The following is a 13,276-nucleotide window of genomic DNA, read 5'->3' as shown; positions in this document are numbered from 1 at the left end:
AATAAAAAAAATGCTAATTTTATGTTCGGAGCAAATAGCTTTTTTCATGCTATGGAAAAGAAAATTTAAATATTAGAAGCATATAAAATAATTCTCTGGTTACAACTATGAATCTTTCTACAACTATGAATGCAATCTTCCAAAGCAAGAAAAAAGTTATGATTAGTTAGAGTAGTTTGTTTTCATAAAAAAACCTCATTTGTAAAAGTAAATTTAATAAAACCATTGTTTTAAAAAAAGGCTTCGATATGATTAAGATTGATGTCTTTTAAAATTTTCAGCAACTAATAGGAAACATCAGAGATATGAGAAAAGAGTTAAGAGACCAGAAAGGGGAGATAAGAGTATAAGAGCCACCTAAAAAGTAGGGTTGGGGAGGTTTGTTAGATGACCTATTTTTCTAATTAACATTTTTCCTCCTTTTCTGAATAATATAATTAAAAAAAAATCAAAGTCTGTTTTAAGCTATTTTAAACGAATAAATAAGTTTTTTTTACATGAATAAATAAAATCTTACAAACGATGGCTAGGATTTGTATAAACAATCCTTTAGTAATTAAATAGGAAACAAATTTTCATTGATATTTGATTTTTTCAAATTTGCAGCAGAATCTGGTGAACTAATCTCAAGATTGCCAAAAGTTCTCCCTCACGTATCTGGGTCAGGCAAACCAAGGCAAATTAATTTGAAACCTGGCAATATTCTTTTTGATTTATTTTCGAACATCCGAGATATATCCGGGAAAATTTTACAAAAAAAAAAATTACAAAAATCCTGGAACTAATCAACAAAAATTAAGAATAAAAAATCTTTCAATCATATTTTTTCTATCGAAAAACATAACTAGTTTTTGAATCGTTTTTCTAGCTCAAAAAAAAAAATTATGTTTATTTTAATTAATCTAGCTTGAAAAATTCAATTTTTTAAGCGACAAAATTAAATGTTATAATGATGCAATCTGAATTTTCTTTTGATTTTTCAAAAAAAAAAAAGTGAATAAATCCGGACAAAATCAGGATATTTTTAAACATCATTTGGGCAACCAGGAAGCACTTTTTCCAATTTTTTATTAACTATCTGGCCAAGTCCGAGTAAAACCGAGTAATCTGGCCAGCTTAATTTTTCTTTTTTTGATTTGAACTAACAATTAGTTTTTTTTTTTTTATTTAAGAAAGCCTTCAATTTCGAAAAAAAAAATCAAAAATCCATCAAAATTTCAAAAATTTTAAATTTAAGATTAAAACATTGTGTTTTTTTTTTGTTTCGATTATAGTCATTTTAACATCTTTATGTCATTCACGACTTATATCAACGATGTAGTTGGCGGATAGTCAGCGAAAAACTTATCCGCACAACTGTGATGTTTACTTTTTGGCTCAAACTTATGGACATCGGCTCAGGAAGCAACTGACTTGTTAACTTAGGGAATTGCGGCTTAAATCGGATTCATGCAAACACGATCCTAGTTACGGATTTTAGTTGGAAATTTGGTTCTTGAAAAACTGCTATATTAATATTATTGACCAATACGCCAAAACATATAGAATTCCCCGCAATGTCTTTAAGAGAAAGACATGTTTCTTTATAATTAATTACTTTTCAATAAAGAAGTTTTTTTTTATTGAATAAGTTTTTAAAACACTACTTGCAAAATGAGCTTTCTACTTAATTCTTGTCATGTTCAGCTGTATTGTTCAAGCGGACTGACTCTGTTGAAATTTTAAAATAGAACTTACAATCAGAATTATAAGCCTGCGATTCATTGCATTTCGAATTCCTTACCGAAATAGTCAACTTGATAATTTTATTTTGATATTGGAAATCATTTACGAGTTGAATCTGAATCTTAATTCCAAATTTAAAATTGCAATCTGTAACGAAATTTCAATTCGTTTTATGGAGTTTAGATAAAAGCGATTGCTTTAGATGGACCGTCATGAAGGAGTTTTAACCCTGTTTCTATGGCCATGATGAAAGTTACATTATTGTTTCGCGTTCAGATACTTGAAATGCCGATTTTCTAACTTGCTTAAACATGAAAAATAGAAAAATGTTTTAAAAATGCATAATGAGAACCCCCCCTCTCTCCATGGGGCAGTATGAGCACCATTAATAGGGGCATTATGAGCGTTTTCTGCCGTAGAATCAAGGAGCGGATTCAACTCGATGAAGTAAACTTTCTGCTGCCGACCATGGTTTAGAGGATAGTGATTAAATCTTCTAAACCAGAGGTCATGAAATGGAATCTTGGTCACGGCATACATAGTGCTCTTTTTGTAGGCTGGTGGTGTTAGCATTAGAAAAATGCTAGCCATAATATCCTTGGAAGATGTACGCTCTGGTCTTAAGTAGAATTCAGATCTTTTCAAGAAAAAATGAAGTTTCACTGAGATCCTTAATGTGTGAGTTCGTTTCATTTGACGATTTGGCCTATTGGTAAGATGTCGGAGAGAATATCAGATGACTCGAGTTCGATTCCTGGTCGAGGTGATTTTTTTTAATGTAAAGTGCATCAAAAATTCAGTTGTTTTTGTCTGTCGTTTTCTATTTTGCCAACTTTTAAATTTTTTTGTCATTAGAAATTTTTCTTGTTGAATAAATATATAATCAAGTCTTAAATGCCCCATCAACATCAAAATGATAAACATTTGATTCAAAGCAAGATTTAATGTATTTTCAAACCCTATTTTTAAACCTTCCGAAAAAGAAAGGCGAATCTGGCCATTTTTTAGTTTTTTAATAAAACTTGAACTCGAAATAGATTTTTCTTCGATCCACCCCTAAATGATTTCAGAGAATAATAAATCGACACTTTGAGCGCTTCGAAGTACCTTAAATTACAAAACTAAACTTGGATAAAGGTAAACTTTCGTACAAGTTGGTTCTTGAAATTCGAAATGACTTTTTTTGCTGTGACCATAATGTGTACTCTTTATCAACCAAAAAATGAAATTCAAATCAATTTTAATTTATTTTACTCGGTTGTTTTTATTCACAGAGGATTTGGCTTCATCACCTTCAGCGACCCCGCCAGTGTAGACAAAGTATTATCACATGGAACGCACGAGCTAGATGGCAAAAAGGTAAGCACAACTCGTTTATTTTCTTAAACCAAAACCAAGAGAGAGAGAAATAAAAGCAACACAACCCAGAACCAATCAAATGTCAATACCGAGAAAACCACCAAATTGTAAATCTTTTCGGTTCTACCGGAAGATCTACAAGATGCTTCCGAAGAAGTGATGCGCTAATCTGATTTAGTCTCGGGGGTGTTACAAAAACATTCACGAACTGTCCCGGAAAGTGGTCGGTCATGTTTTATTCGATGCCAATTTTACAACCTCACGTGTGTGTGCTCCTGCTTTTTTCTGTGTTCGAAGAAGAGGATACAACAAATCCTTTTCGCGAGCACCATTTTCCGGTCCAGCAAACAAAAATAATAATCAAATTTTATTTGTTTTAAATTATGTCACGGATTTGTCCGATCCTCGGACTCTTTTCGTGGAGAGTGGATTTAGGGGAAAAAAAGAAAAAAAAAACGGGTGAGAGTCCCCACGAAAGATAAATAAATTCCAAATGGAGTAGAAGGGAAAGTTTCGTTTTTGGTAGAGCTGAGGAAAGTGATAAAAAAAGCCGGAACAGTACTGTGAACAAGAAAGAGTGCAGTTGAGGGGAAAATCCTTCAAGAAAACTAACCTTATTTTTATGGAGCGCGATGCAAGTTGTTTTTCCTTCCTGCTCGCCATTTTTCCGGATCTCGGAGTCCAGTTCCTCAAAAGGGTATCCTATCCTTCACGTACCGGAAATAAATGTCTCCACGCTTGATGCCACCGGTGATGAAATGCCGTCTTTCAATCGTGTTGTAGAGAGGGTTGACGAGAAATGTTCCGAAAAGTGGCCATTAAAATAAAAATTGGATCCGGCTAGAAGAAGGGCCATTACAATCGTTTTGAGTTCGAAAGGCTCCCGGAGACAAATTTCTCGGACGGAATCATTACCTATTTTTCGAGTGATTTTTTTTTAATACAAAATAAATCAGATTTATCAAAATGAAACATATTTGTTCTCTGAAATTTAAAAGTTTTGAATGGACGATTTTTTTAAAAGTTGAAATCTTCTAGAAACAAAACTGTTTCTCATAAACAACGAAAGAAAGGATTCATCCAAAAATTTGATCTTTCTTCACACTTGCTAACCGGTCCCAAAAAAAAAGTAGAAAAAAGATGGCCAATCCGGTCATTCTCCGAAGCGGACATAACTCTTGGCTGAATCGCCCCTTGGGAGGCGTCATATTTTCTATTATTCATTTTAATCTCACTTCTGTTCTGTTCTGAGGGATATCTTTCTCGTTATTTTTTTGTTTTAGTTCGAGAGTTTCCGGGAATGAAAGTCGAATATCTTTCCACGAACTTGCTGAAAGAGAGTTTGGAGAAAAAATACCACCTACACCAATCCAAACATAGCAGTAGTTTAGCTCATATAGGGAACCAACCGAAAGGAAATCATGCTAGTTTTATGGCATCTATGAGGTTTCGACAGACATTTGAGCTGGGCTAGAAGTAGCTACCTTCTTGTTCAATTATTTGTGAAATGACTGGGCGTGTTTTTTTTAAAGCAACACTATCTTAGTTCTGCCCGCTGAAATGAAACATCATTTGAACACTCAAAAATGGAAGACAGTTTTATTTTTTCAAACAAATTTTTTTAATAAGAATATAATCTATCAAAAACTGCTCAGCTCAGAGACTGTTTCATAAAACTTCAAAATATGCTTTTAAATTACTTGCTCGCAAGGAATGCCATATCATAAATTCACTAACGATAAGTTTTACTGTACACTTAAATTTATAAATTCTTTATCAAATTTCAATGGTTGAGTAAGGGTTCTCAAATAAACAATCTTTACTCAGAACTGATAAAAAAACCTCTTAAATTCTTGGATCAAAATTCTGCTACAAATTTCCCAATTTTCTCGCTTGATGATAGAAATTAGTTTCTGAATTCTTAATTTTAATAGATAAAACTCAATTCAGGGCTCTGATTTACTATTATCAAAATCTAATTTGTATTTTTTTTTCTTTTTTCGTATTATGTATCTAGTTTAAGATTCTTGATTTTCAGTTCGAATCATCATTAGAATATACTTGAAAAGATGTTTCTAAATTGTTATTTAAACGTGGTCTTGCATTTCTTTCAAAATTTTATTCATAATTTTTTAAACTAATTTGCATTAAAATTATTAGTTTCTGAATGTGTAAAAAATAAACACAATATTAAGGCTATGATCAGCTATCCTGATAGTTACAAACGCGTGTATCTATACTAAAAACTATTCGTTTGATTGAAAACGTAAGCATTCTAATGAGTTTTGTTATACTTCTCATCTATTTGGACCAAAAAAATTTCAGAAAAAATCAAAAGTTCATGAGTTTTTGAATTGACAATAAAAGATTTCAGAGATGATTGTGCTGAAATATTTTTACCATGCAGTATTCCATCGTAAAAAACACGTTTACCTGGACGTTTAAAAAAAGGCCGTGAAGTATCACCGAAATGAAGTGCCCGGACTCTTAAAGGCCATAGCTATCGAAATCATCCTGAGTTTTTGTTTCATATGAGGGCCTCATATTCAGATGCGAAGTCCTTAAACCTACTTTTTTGCAAAATTCAAATCAAAACTTCATAATTGCAAACCAGAACTGAAAACTCTAAATAAGATTCATCATTCGGAAATCAAAATTTTATTCAGATTAAAAATAAATTTTCATGAGAAAATTCCGGGTTGCAGTCTATTTTGGAGCAAAGACGATTTTTGTTTTATGTATCCAACGTTTCAATCCGTTTTGAATCTTCTACAAAAATGCATATGAATTGTATTTTAACCCTTCACACAACACAGAACAAGCTGACATTTAGATACAACAAAAACAAAAGGTGGAAAGTGAAAAATGTGCCAGAGTGCTGAGGAAAATTTATCCCAAAATCCCCAGATAACCGGATTTTATCCGTGAAACACTTTACACAGTAGATAAGTTAATAACTACACCTGATTGTCATAAAAAAAGAATTACTTCGGAAATTTAGGGAAAACACAACATTCAGTCGATCACCAGAAATAAAAAAAAAAATGTAATAATAGATTTAGATTGGAGCCCAGACATCAAATATACGATACAGAATTGATGACTTGGGGCTCTGGAACAAATTTCGATTCTCGGCTCTTATCGAAATATTGAGTTGGAATCCTTATTCAGAAATCATTTTTTTTTTTTCATTACAGAAGCTCGGAAAAAGATCCCAGATTAAACATTCATAATGAGTAATCTCGATAGTTTTAACTTTTTTTATGAGCTTAATCGTAATTTTTAGTATTAAGGCTGATCCTGAATTCTGAACTTGAATTCATATTCATCGATCGCAGACTTACCCAAGTCTGTCAGTTTTGATTTAAGAAAAAAATCCATTTATTCATAGATTTTATTTTACGAAAATAATTTGCGGATAAAAAGGATTTAATATTTCGTAAAAAAAATTGGTAAGAAAATTAAACATACTACTACTACGAAATTTATTTTCATTTATTGTTGAAATCTTGGAACTTGCGAGAGAGATTAAAAAATTCCTCTTATTTAATTCAAGCAGAAAATAAGCTTAAAAAAATCTTATGCTTTTTTCAATTTGTTTCAATCAAATAAGCTGACCAAATTTAGATCAAATTCAAACATTTTAACCATCATTGAAAGCGAGTTCTAAAATTTGCTTCTAAAGGATTCCTTCTGTATATAATGTTAAACATTTGACAGATTTTTGGATTTTTTTTTAAATCTTGTATGTAATACATAACACTTTCAATGTAAAAAAAACTCAGAAAGGTTAAATAAAAAGTAATAAGCTAAGACATCCGGCCAAGTATTTTTTAATTTTAATATGAATCTATCAAAACGGGGTTTGATTTTAAAAAGTGAAGATTATTTTTTCCTGAAGAATGTTAGACTATAACCGATTGCATTGAGTAAGGTTTCAACTGGCAATCTCTGGTTTCCTGGACCAACACCTAAGCAACTTGTCTTCCAAAAGCTGCACTTTATTCTGTGGGTTCGAGGCAACGCGAAATAGAATAAAAACATCAGGATAATATTTCTATTGAAATGAAGAAAAATGGAAAACATAAATGGAATGAATTCAAAATGTGAAAATTAAAATTCCAATTCTGTTCAACAAATGAAGATGTATGATAAAGATAAAAAAAAATTATAAAATTTGTTGGAATATTTAAGCCATAATTATCACTTTGTTTTAAATTGTCATAAAAAAAGTTGTTTATGTTTTTAATAGTTAAATCTAGACTATTTGAAAAAACCAAAAAATCTAGTATATAAGTCAACCAAATTGGTCGATGTTGTACATCTCGAAACTCCAAACAATAATTGTCTAAATAATTCAAAGAAAAACTACGCAACAATCTATGAAATAGCCAAGAGTAAGTGAAAAGTAGATTAAACATTATTAGTGAGTTTTCAAAAGTCATGTTATATGATCCAAATTTAAACGAATACCCCGAAACCCCTTTTTGTTATAAATGTTTTTTATAAGAGCTTGATAATCTTTAAGATTTCATAGTATCTTATCTGTTTTTCATATGTTACAAAAGTTGATTATATTTGAGTTTGAAAATATTCAATTTTAAATCCTAAGCTTGTACTTACACGAATGTTGCTTTCTGCATCTGGATTGAAATATTCAACATTTGGATTTTAACTCAAATATAGCGGTTGCCTTTGAAAATGTTGAACACTTTGTGTCTTAACTTTAGCAAGGAAGAATTATAATGAAAAACCAATCAGTTTTAATTAAAAATTCATAAATAAATAATAAAAAAAATATTTCTAGAAGAAAATTTCCTATGGATTTAAAAGTAAAGACACTGTCATTCTTATCCCTCAATTCAAAATACAGTTTGTCAATAAATGTTAACCAAACGAAATTTTTCTGGAAATTTTGACTAGTTCATAAATAAAATTAAAAAAATGTCAAACATTGTTTTTCGATTGCTAAAAAATTTTTAATCCTCTGAAGGATAATGAGGATAATGTTAAGTTTTATATTTGACGAACAGCGGTTTGTCAATATGGTCAAAAACCTAGGCCTTTTTCCAATTCAAACCATCATGCTTTCGTGCATATTTTTGTATTATCGATGTTGAAAATTTTTTAATTGTTTTATACCAATGTATACGGATATAGTTCAACATTTTAATAAAGGCACACATAATTTAAGGTTGCCAAAACTTTTTGACCACGTATTCGAGTCGGGCAAATCTAAGTTATTTTATTTTTTAACCTGGCAATATCCGGGTATTGGATTACAAAATTTTCAACGCAAAAAACGGGCATTTAATGAGAAAATTTGATTAAAATCTAGGAATATTTTATCAAAAACGTGTATGATGAAGTGAATTTCTTCACATGAAACTTTCTTTTTTAAATTAAAACACATCAGCAGATTGCAATTTAATATATAGATATTCAAATAACCGTTCATGAATATTATGTTAAAACTTGCTAAAAATATTTCAGTTAAGGACACAAAAATTCTTAAAGTAAAATAATTTTTTGTAGGTTTTTCCTTTTGTTTTGCGAGCAAAGTGAATAAATTTGGGCAAAATCTGGCCATTTTTTAACGAAATGCAGGTGACCGGGCCAGACCAAACTTTCCTCTAGTTTTGTTTCAAATATCCGCGCAAGCTCGGGGAAAACATAAAATCTGGCAAGTTTGACATGGTTTGATCTTATTAAAATGGTTGAAGGATGTCAATGTCAATTTTGCAGTTTACATTTTTGATTCTAGGTATTGTTAACAGAATTCATAAATACAATATCTAAAAAATCTGTTAACTGTTGAACTAGCTATGAACATGTCAACATGTTTAAAGACTCAGGAATCCAGTTTGATTGTATTTTTTTTTATCAAGTAAAAGTCTTAATAAAATGGTTGAAGGATGTCAATGTCAATTTGGCAGTTTACATTTTTGATTATAGGTACTGTTAACAGAATTCATAAATAAATTTTAGTTAAAATAAAAAAAAACCCTGAGATCGGGCTAAGGCTGAATCATGAAAAATATTATGACAGTGGTAATGTGGATTGCTAATTTTGAAGAAAAATGACTAAGTTTATTCAATGCATTCAAGTTCATTCAATGTTTGGCATGAATTGTCCATGAAATTTCTGCCCATAACACAAGGCAATAAAATTCACATTTTTCCGAGTTGCAAGGAATTTTAGAACTGGTTCTGAATGCGCTGGATCCAAATATTCATTTTTTTTTGTGAACTCTAGATTTCTAGATAACTTCAAAAAATAGATAAAAAAATTTAATTCAATTTAAGTACTTTTTTGATCAAATTTTTTAATAACAAATGCATATTAACTCATGACACAATGATCAACTTTCCTAAAGACCGCGAGAAATTTTGAATTCTGAGAGAAGAGAAATGGAAGTTTTCATTTTGTTATTTTTTTACCAAACATGCACAAAATAGCAGAAATGTTGACAAAATTTTAAAAAAATATTTGATTGAATCATTGATTTTTAAACGAAAACCGTTAGTTTAATGACTCATTTCTTAGTCTTTAACACAGTTTTTTCAATAATATTGTTATGCAATATTCAATGACTTTTTTAAGTGATTTGAGAATAAATTGTAACCTTATTTTTTTGAATTTCAAGAAACTGTAGAACTCGATTTTTTGAAAGCGTTGCATGTCTGATACAAGAGTAGCTCGGCAATATATGATTTGTTGATTGAATGAAGGGTAGTAAATTATTGAAAATCAGTTTTTGTATTTTATGTTGGTTTATTGGTTTATCAGTTATGAAAGATTGGTTTTATCTAAAATCAATGAAGTTTCAAAATTGTTACAGGCAAGTAACAGACAAAATTTCTTAATTGTTGAGAATTCAGGACGCTAAAATCTAATTAAATCAGTTATTGAATCATTTGCACCAAAAATGCTTTTCCCCTGTGTCATCGTTACAAACTTTTTGGGTTTTATTACAGAAATACAGATATTGTTTTATACGAGAAATCAAAATTTTTCTGAGTTATGTCGATTAAAAATGTATAATCGTTAACACAATCTTTACAATCAAGTTTTTCTTATTTACGTCATTAATCAAGAACAAAAATATTACCCTTCGTCATTCAATTTTTACTTTAAACGAAATAAAACACAATGACTGAACTCTTCTTACTCCTTTATAAAATTTTCAATACATAATATTGCATCCATGCCTTAGAAAGAACTCAATAAAAAGATTAAATATTACAAAAAGTTTTCAATCTAAATGAATGAAACAAATGCAACTGCTTATAAGTGATGTGAATATATGATCAAGTTATTAATATATTTTTTTTTGTTTAGTGAGGACTGCTATTTCATGTTATTTAATAATCAATCGTAGAAAAAAATCATGAAGTTAATTTAATTTGAGATAAGTTTCACGGGCCACCACGGGTTGATCATCCCTGGTTTAGACCTCGAAGTTTTTGCTTTAATCTTTTCAAATTTACCAATTTTAAATTTAAAAATAAATTAAATAATAAAAAAAACCTCGTTAGTTAAATAATTGAGAAAAGAATTGAAAAGCTTTCAAAATAGATAAATTACGAAAAAACATTCGATCACGAATTAAAGAAACATTATCTGTAAATTTAATTTTTATTTTTTATACTTTAGTATATCTAAACAAATCTGTTAACTGTTGAACTAGCTATAAACATGTCAACATGTTAATTTATTTTGATTGTATTTTTTTTAACAAGTAAAAGGGCTTTTGTCTTTAAATGTTAGTTAAAAAATTAAATGAATTGCTTTTATCTTGCAACTTTTAAAATCATTTATATTTTCTTAACACGATTTTGCTTGATTACATAGCATTTATTCTATTTTCTCACCTTTTGGAGGGCGCAGTTATCAAAACGAAAGTTTTTCTTACTATATTTATATTTGTTAAAATAAATATATCAAATGTGCTGAATGAATTGCTTCTAAATTTATGAAACATAAGTAAATCACAAAATAGTTTTGACACTCAAGCACCTCAATGATGTTGGGTTTTTTAAATTATTAAAAAAACAAGAGAGACTTTGTTTTACTTATTTTCTATGTTTTTTTTTGGATTTATAGTTTATCGAAAAGTAACTTTAGATATTTGATTTATCATCGCAATTGTTTGTTCTTCAACATTATCGACGATTTCGGAGAGTTTTAATAAAAAAAAACAGCTATACCACTTGTCCATACGATTTAAGCTACTCTAGCATTCGCTTCATTTAAGAGGACACTATAATTTTATTTTACGTTTTAATGTTAAACTTTAAGCCTAGATTTAGAATCTTTACTTACAATTGATGGCCATTGTCCAAATTAATTTGATTTTGGACAGTTTGATAAGATTTTCGTTAACATTTTTTTCAGTGTCAATTTTGCCATTATAAAGTCGTAAGCGGTATTTAAATTGAGAGAAAAATTGAGAAACCAATTGAAGAAAAAAATCAAGAAAAAAATAAGATTGACTAGAGTGGACATCACTTTACAGAATTTGTTCTGAAATTTTTCGTAAAGCGTCACATTTTTTTTTTCAAAGTTCCGACTCAATACAAGAAAAAAAAATTCAAATACTAAATACAAATTTCAAAATGAAATGTAAGAACAATAGTTTTTACTAGATGGCATTTTATTGTTTGATATTCAGTTAGTGATTCCTTTGGGTTAGGATTTTTAGGTGAAATTACATATTTTCAATCTTAATCTGGTCCAAAAAAAATAAAAGAACAAAATTTCATTTGAAGGGATTTTTTCTTTCTTCAAAATTCAGAAAAATCCCTGCAAGAAAAATCAAACTCCAAACCGAAATGGAAACCGTCACCCTCAACTCGAGGAAGCCAGTTTCCCCCTCTTGGGCAAACAAAGATGACACACGTGATTTCAATTAATCTGACTTACGAGCTGTTTTTATTTGTTCGTGTTGCTGGTCCTACCTTTTCATTGAAGGACCACGCACCGAAGAGGGTTGCTTCAGTATTCGTCTGAAGAGGGGTGGTTGAAATTGGGGTGGTGACAAACGGCCGCACGCACACTTTTGGCCGATGAAGGGTAGTAGTATCAAACGCTGGAATTGCTGCACTTGACGGGAATTTGTTTGACATTTGTCACTTAATACTGTGAACGAAACGGTTTTTTCGGAGAACGGTGGAAAGGGGGGATGAATTGAAATCTTAACTTTTGACTTTCGATTGTGTTCTTGGGTTGCTGGTTGGAATTTGAGAAAAAATATATTGGATAACTGATCAATATTCTATTTTTTTTTCAGATTGACCCCAAAGTTGCATTTCCCAGGAGAGCACATCCAAAGGTAAGTCTAGGAATATTAATGAAATCGGTTATTCCTTAAAACTTAAAGACAGTAGGTACTTTTTGAAAAAAAAAATTAATCAAACACAGAGGATACAAATGGTTGGCTAGGATAGCTCAAAGAAATAACACACTAAGCATTAATAATGTCTCCTTGACGTATCAATCTATGCTCAGGACATTGAGTGGTAATTCTTTCTTCCAACGAGATGTGTTCAAGAGACCACGAAGGTTGTATTAGGTTTTTTCCACCATCTTCTTTGATGTTTTATCTCCCCATTTTGGTTGGAATGTCCACTAAAATGACCGGTATACGTTCTACAAAAAAAGAAACACTTCAGACAGAAATTTTCTTCTGCTGGTAGAGAGTAGGGATGGAACCCATATTTTTGGAACATATATTTGCTGGACGATTTTTCCAAAGAAAGGGGGTTGTGGTGATTGGTTAATAAATTGTGGCAAATAACCGGAACCAATAATATCGTGAGACGATACGTCACGATTGGATTTATCGAAGCCAGTTCCTAGAATAAGAGATTTGAAAGAAAAAAATTATTAAGGAAAAATGATAAATGTTCAAAAATCCAAAAAATATAATGTAAGATGATATGAGTTTTTAGAACTTAATCTAATAAAAAAGTTAATAAAAGATTTTTTTAAACAAAGAAGTAAGAAAGGTTCACTTCAATAGTATCACCATTGAACTTAGATGGAAGAAAAAAAATGAAAAAAAAAAACTTAACAAATTAGTCCAGTTAGAGTTGAAAATGTTTAAAATTTCGGTATCCCTTCCAGATTAAATTATTATTCCCTTCAGCTCTTCAGGTTCAATGACCCCATTTTGATTCTGAAGGATCC

The 13,276-nt window shown here is 30.3% G+C and overlaps 1 protein-coding gene across 3 annotated transcripts in view; it reads left to right on the top strand.

Moving 5' to 3' along the window:
- LOC129750611 (RNA-binding protein Musashi homolog Rbp6-like) overlaps window positions 1–13,276 on the top strand; it is a 1,283,036-nt gene that overhangs the window by 734,797 nt on the left and 534,963 nt on the right. For all 3 annotated transcript variants that reach the window (XM_055745578.1, XM_055745576.1, XM_055745575.1), the window contains 2 exons: window positions 3,000–3,084; window positions 12,378–12,419. In XM_055745578.1, the coding sequence (XP_055601553.1) occupies window positions 3,000–3,084; window positions 12,378–12,419 (127 nt within the window). The remainder of the gene's footprint in view (window positions 1–2,999; window positions 3,085–12,377; window positions 12,420–13,276) is intronic.

The sequence above is a fragment of the Uranotaenia lowii genome, chromosome 3, assembly GCF_029784155.1.
Source record: "Uranotaenia lowii strain MFRU-FL chromosome 3, ASM2978415v1, whole genome shotgun sequence".
In the NCBI taxonomy this organism is placed as follows: domain Eukaryota; kingdom Metazoa; phylum Arthropoda; class Insecta; order Diptera; family Culicidae; genus Uranotaenia; species Uranotaenia lowii.
Note: the sequence above shows the minus strand (reverse complement) of the source record. Positions and strands in the feature narration are given on the sequence as shown.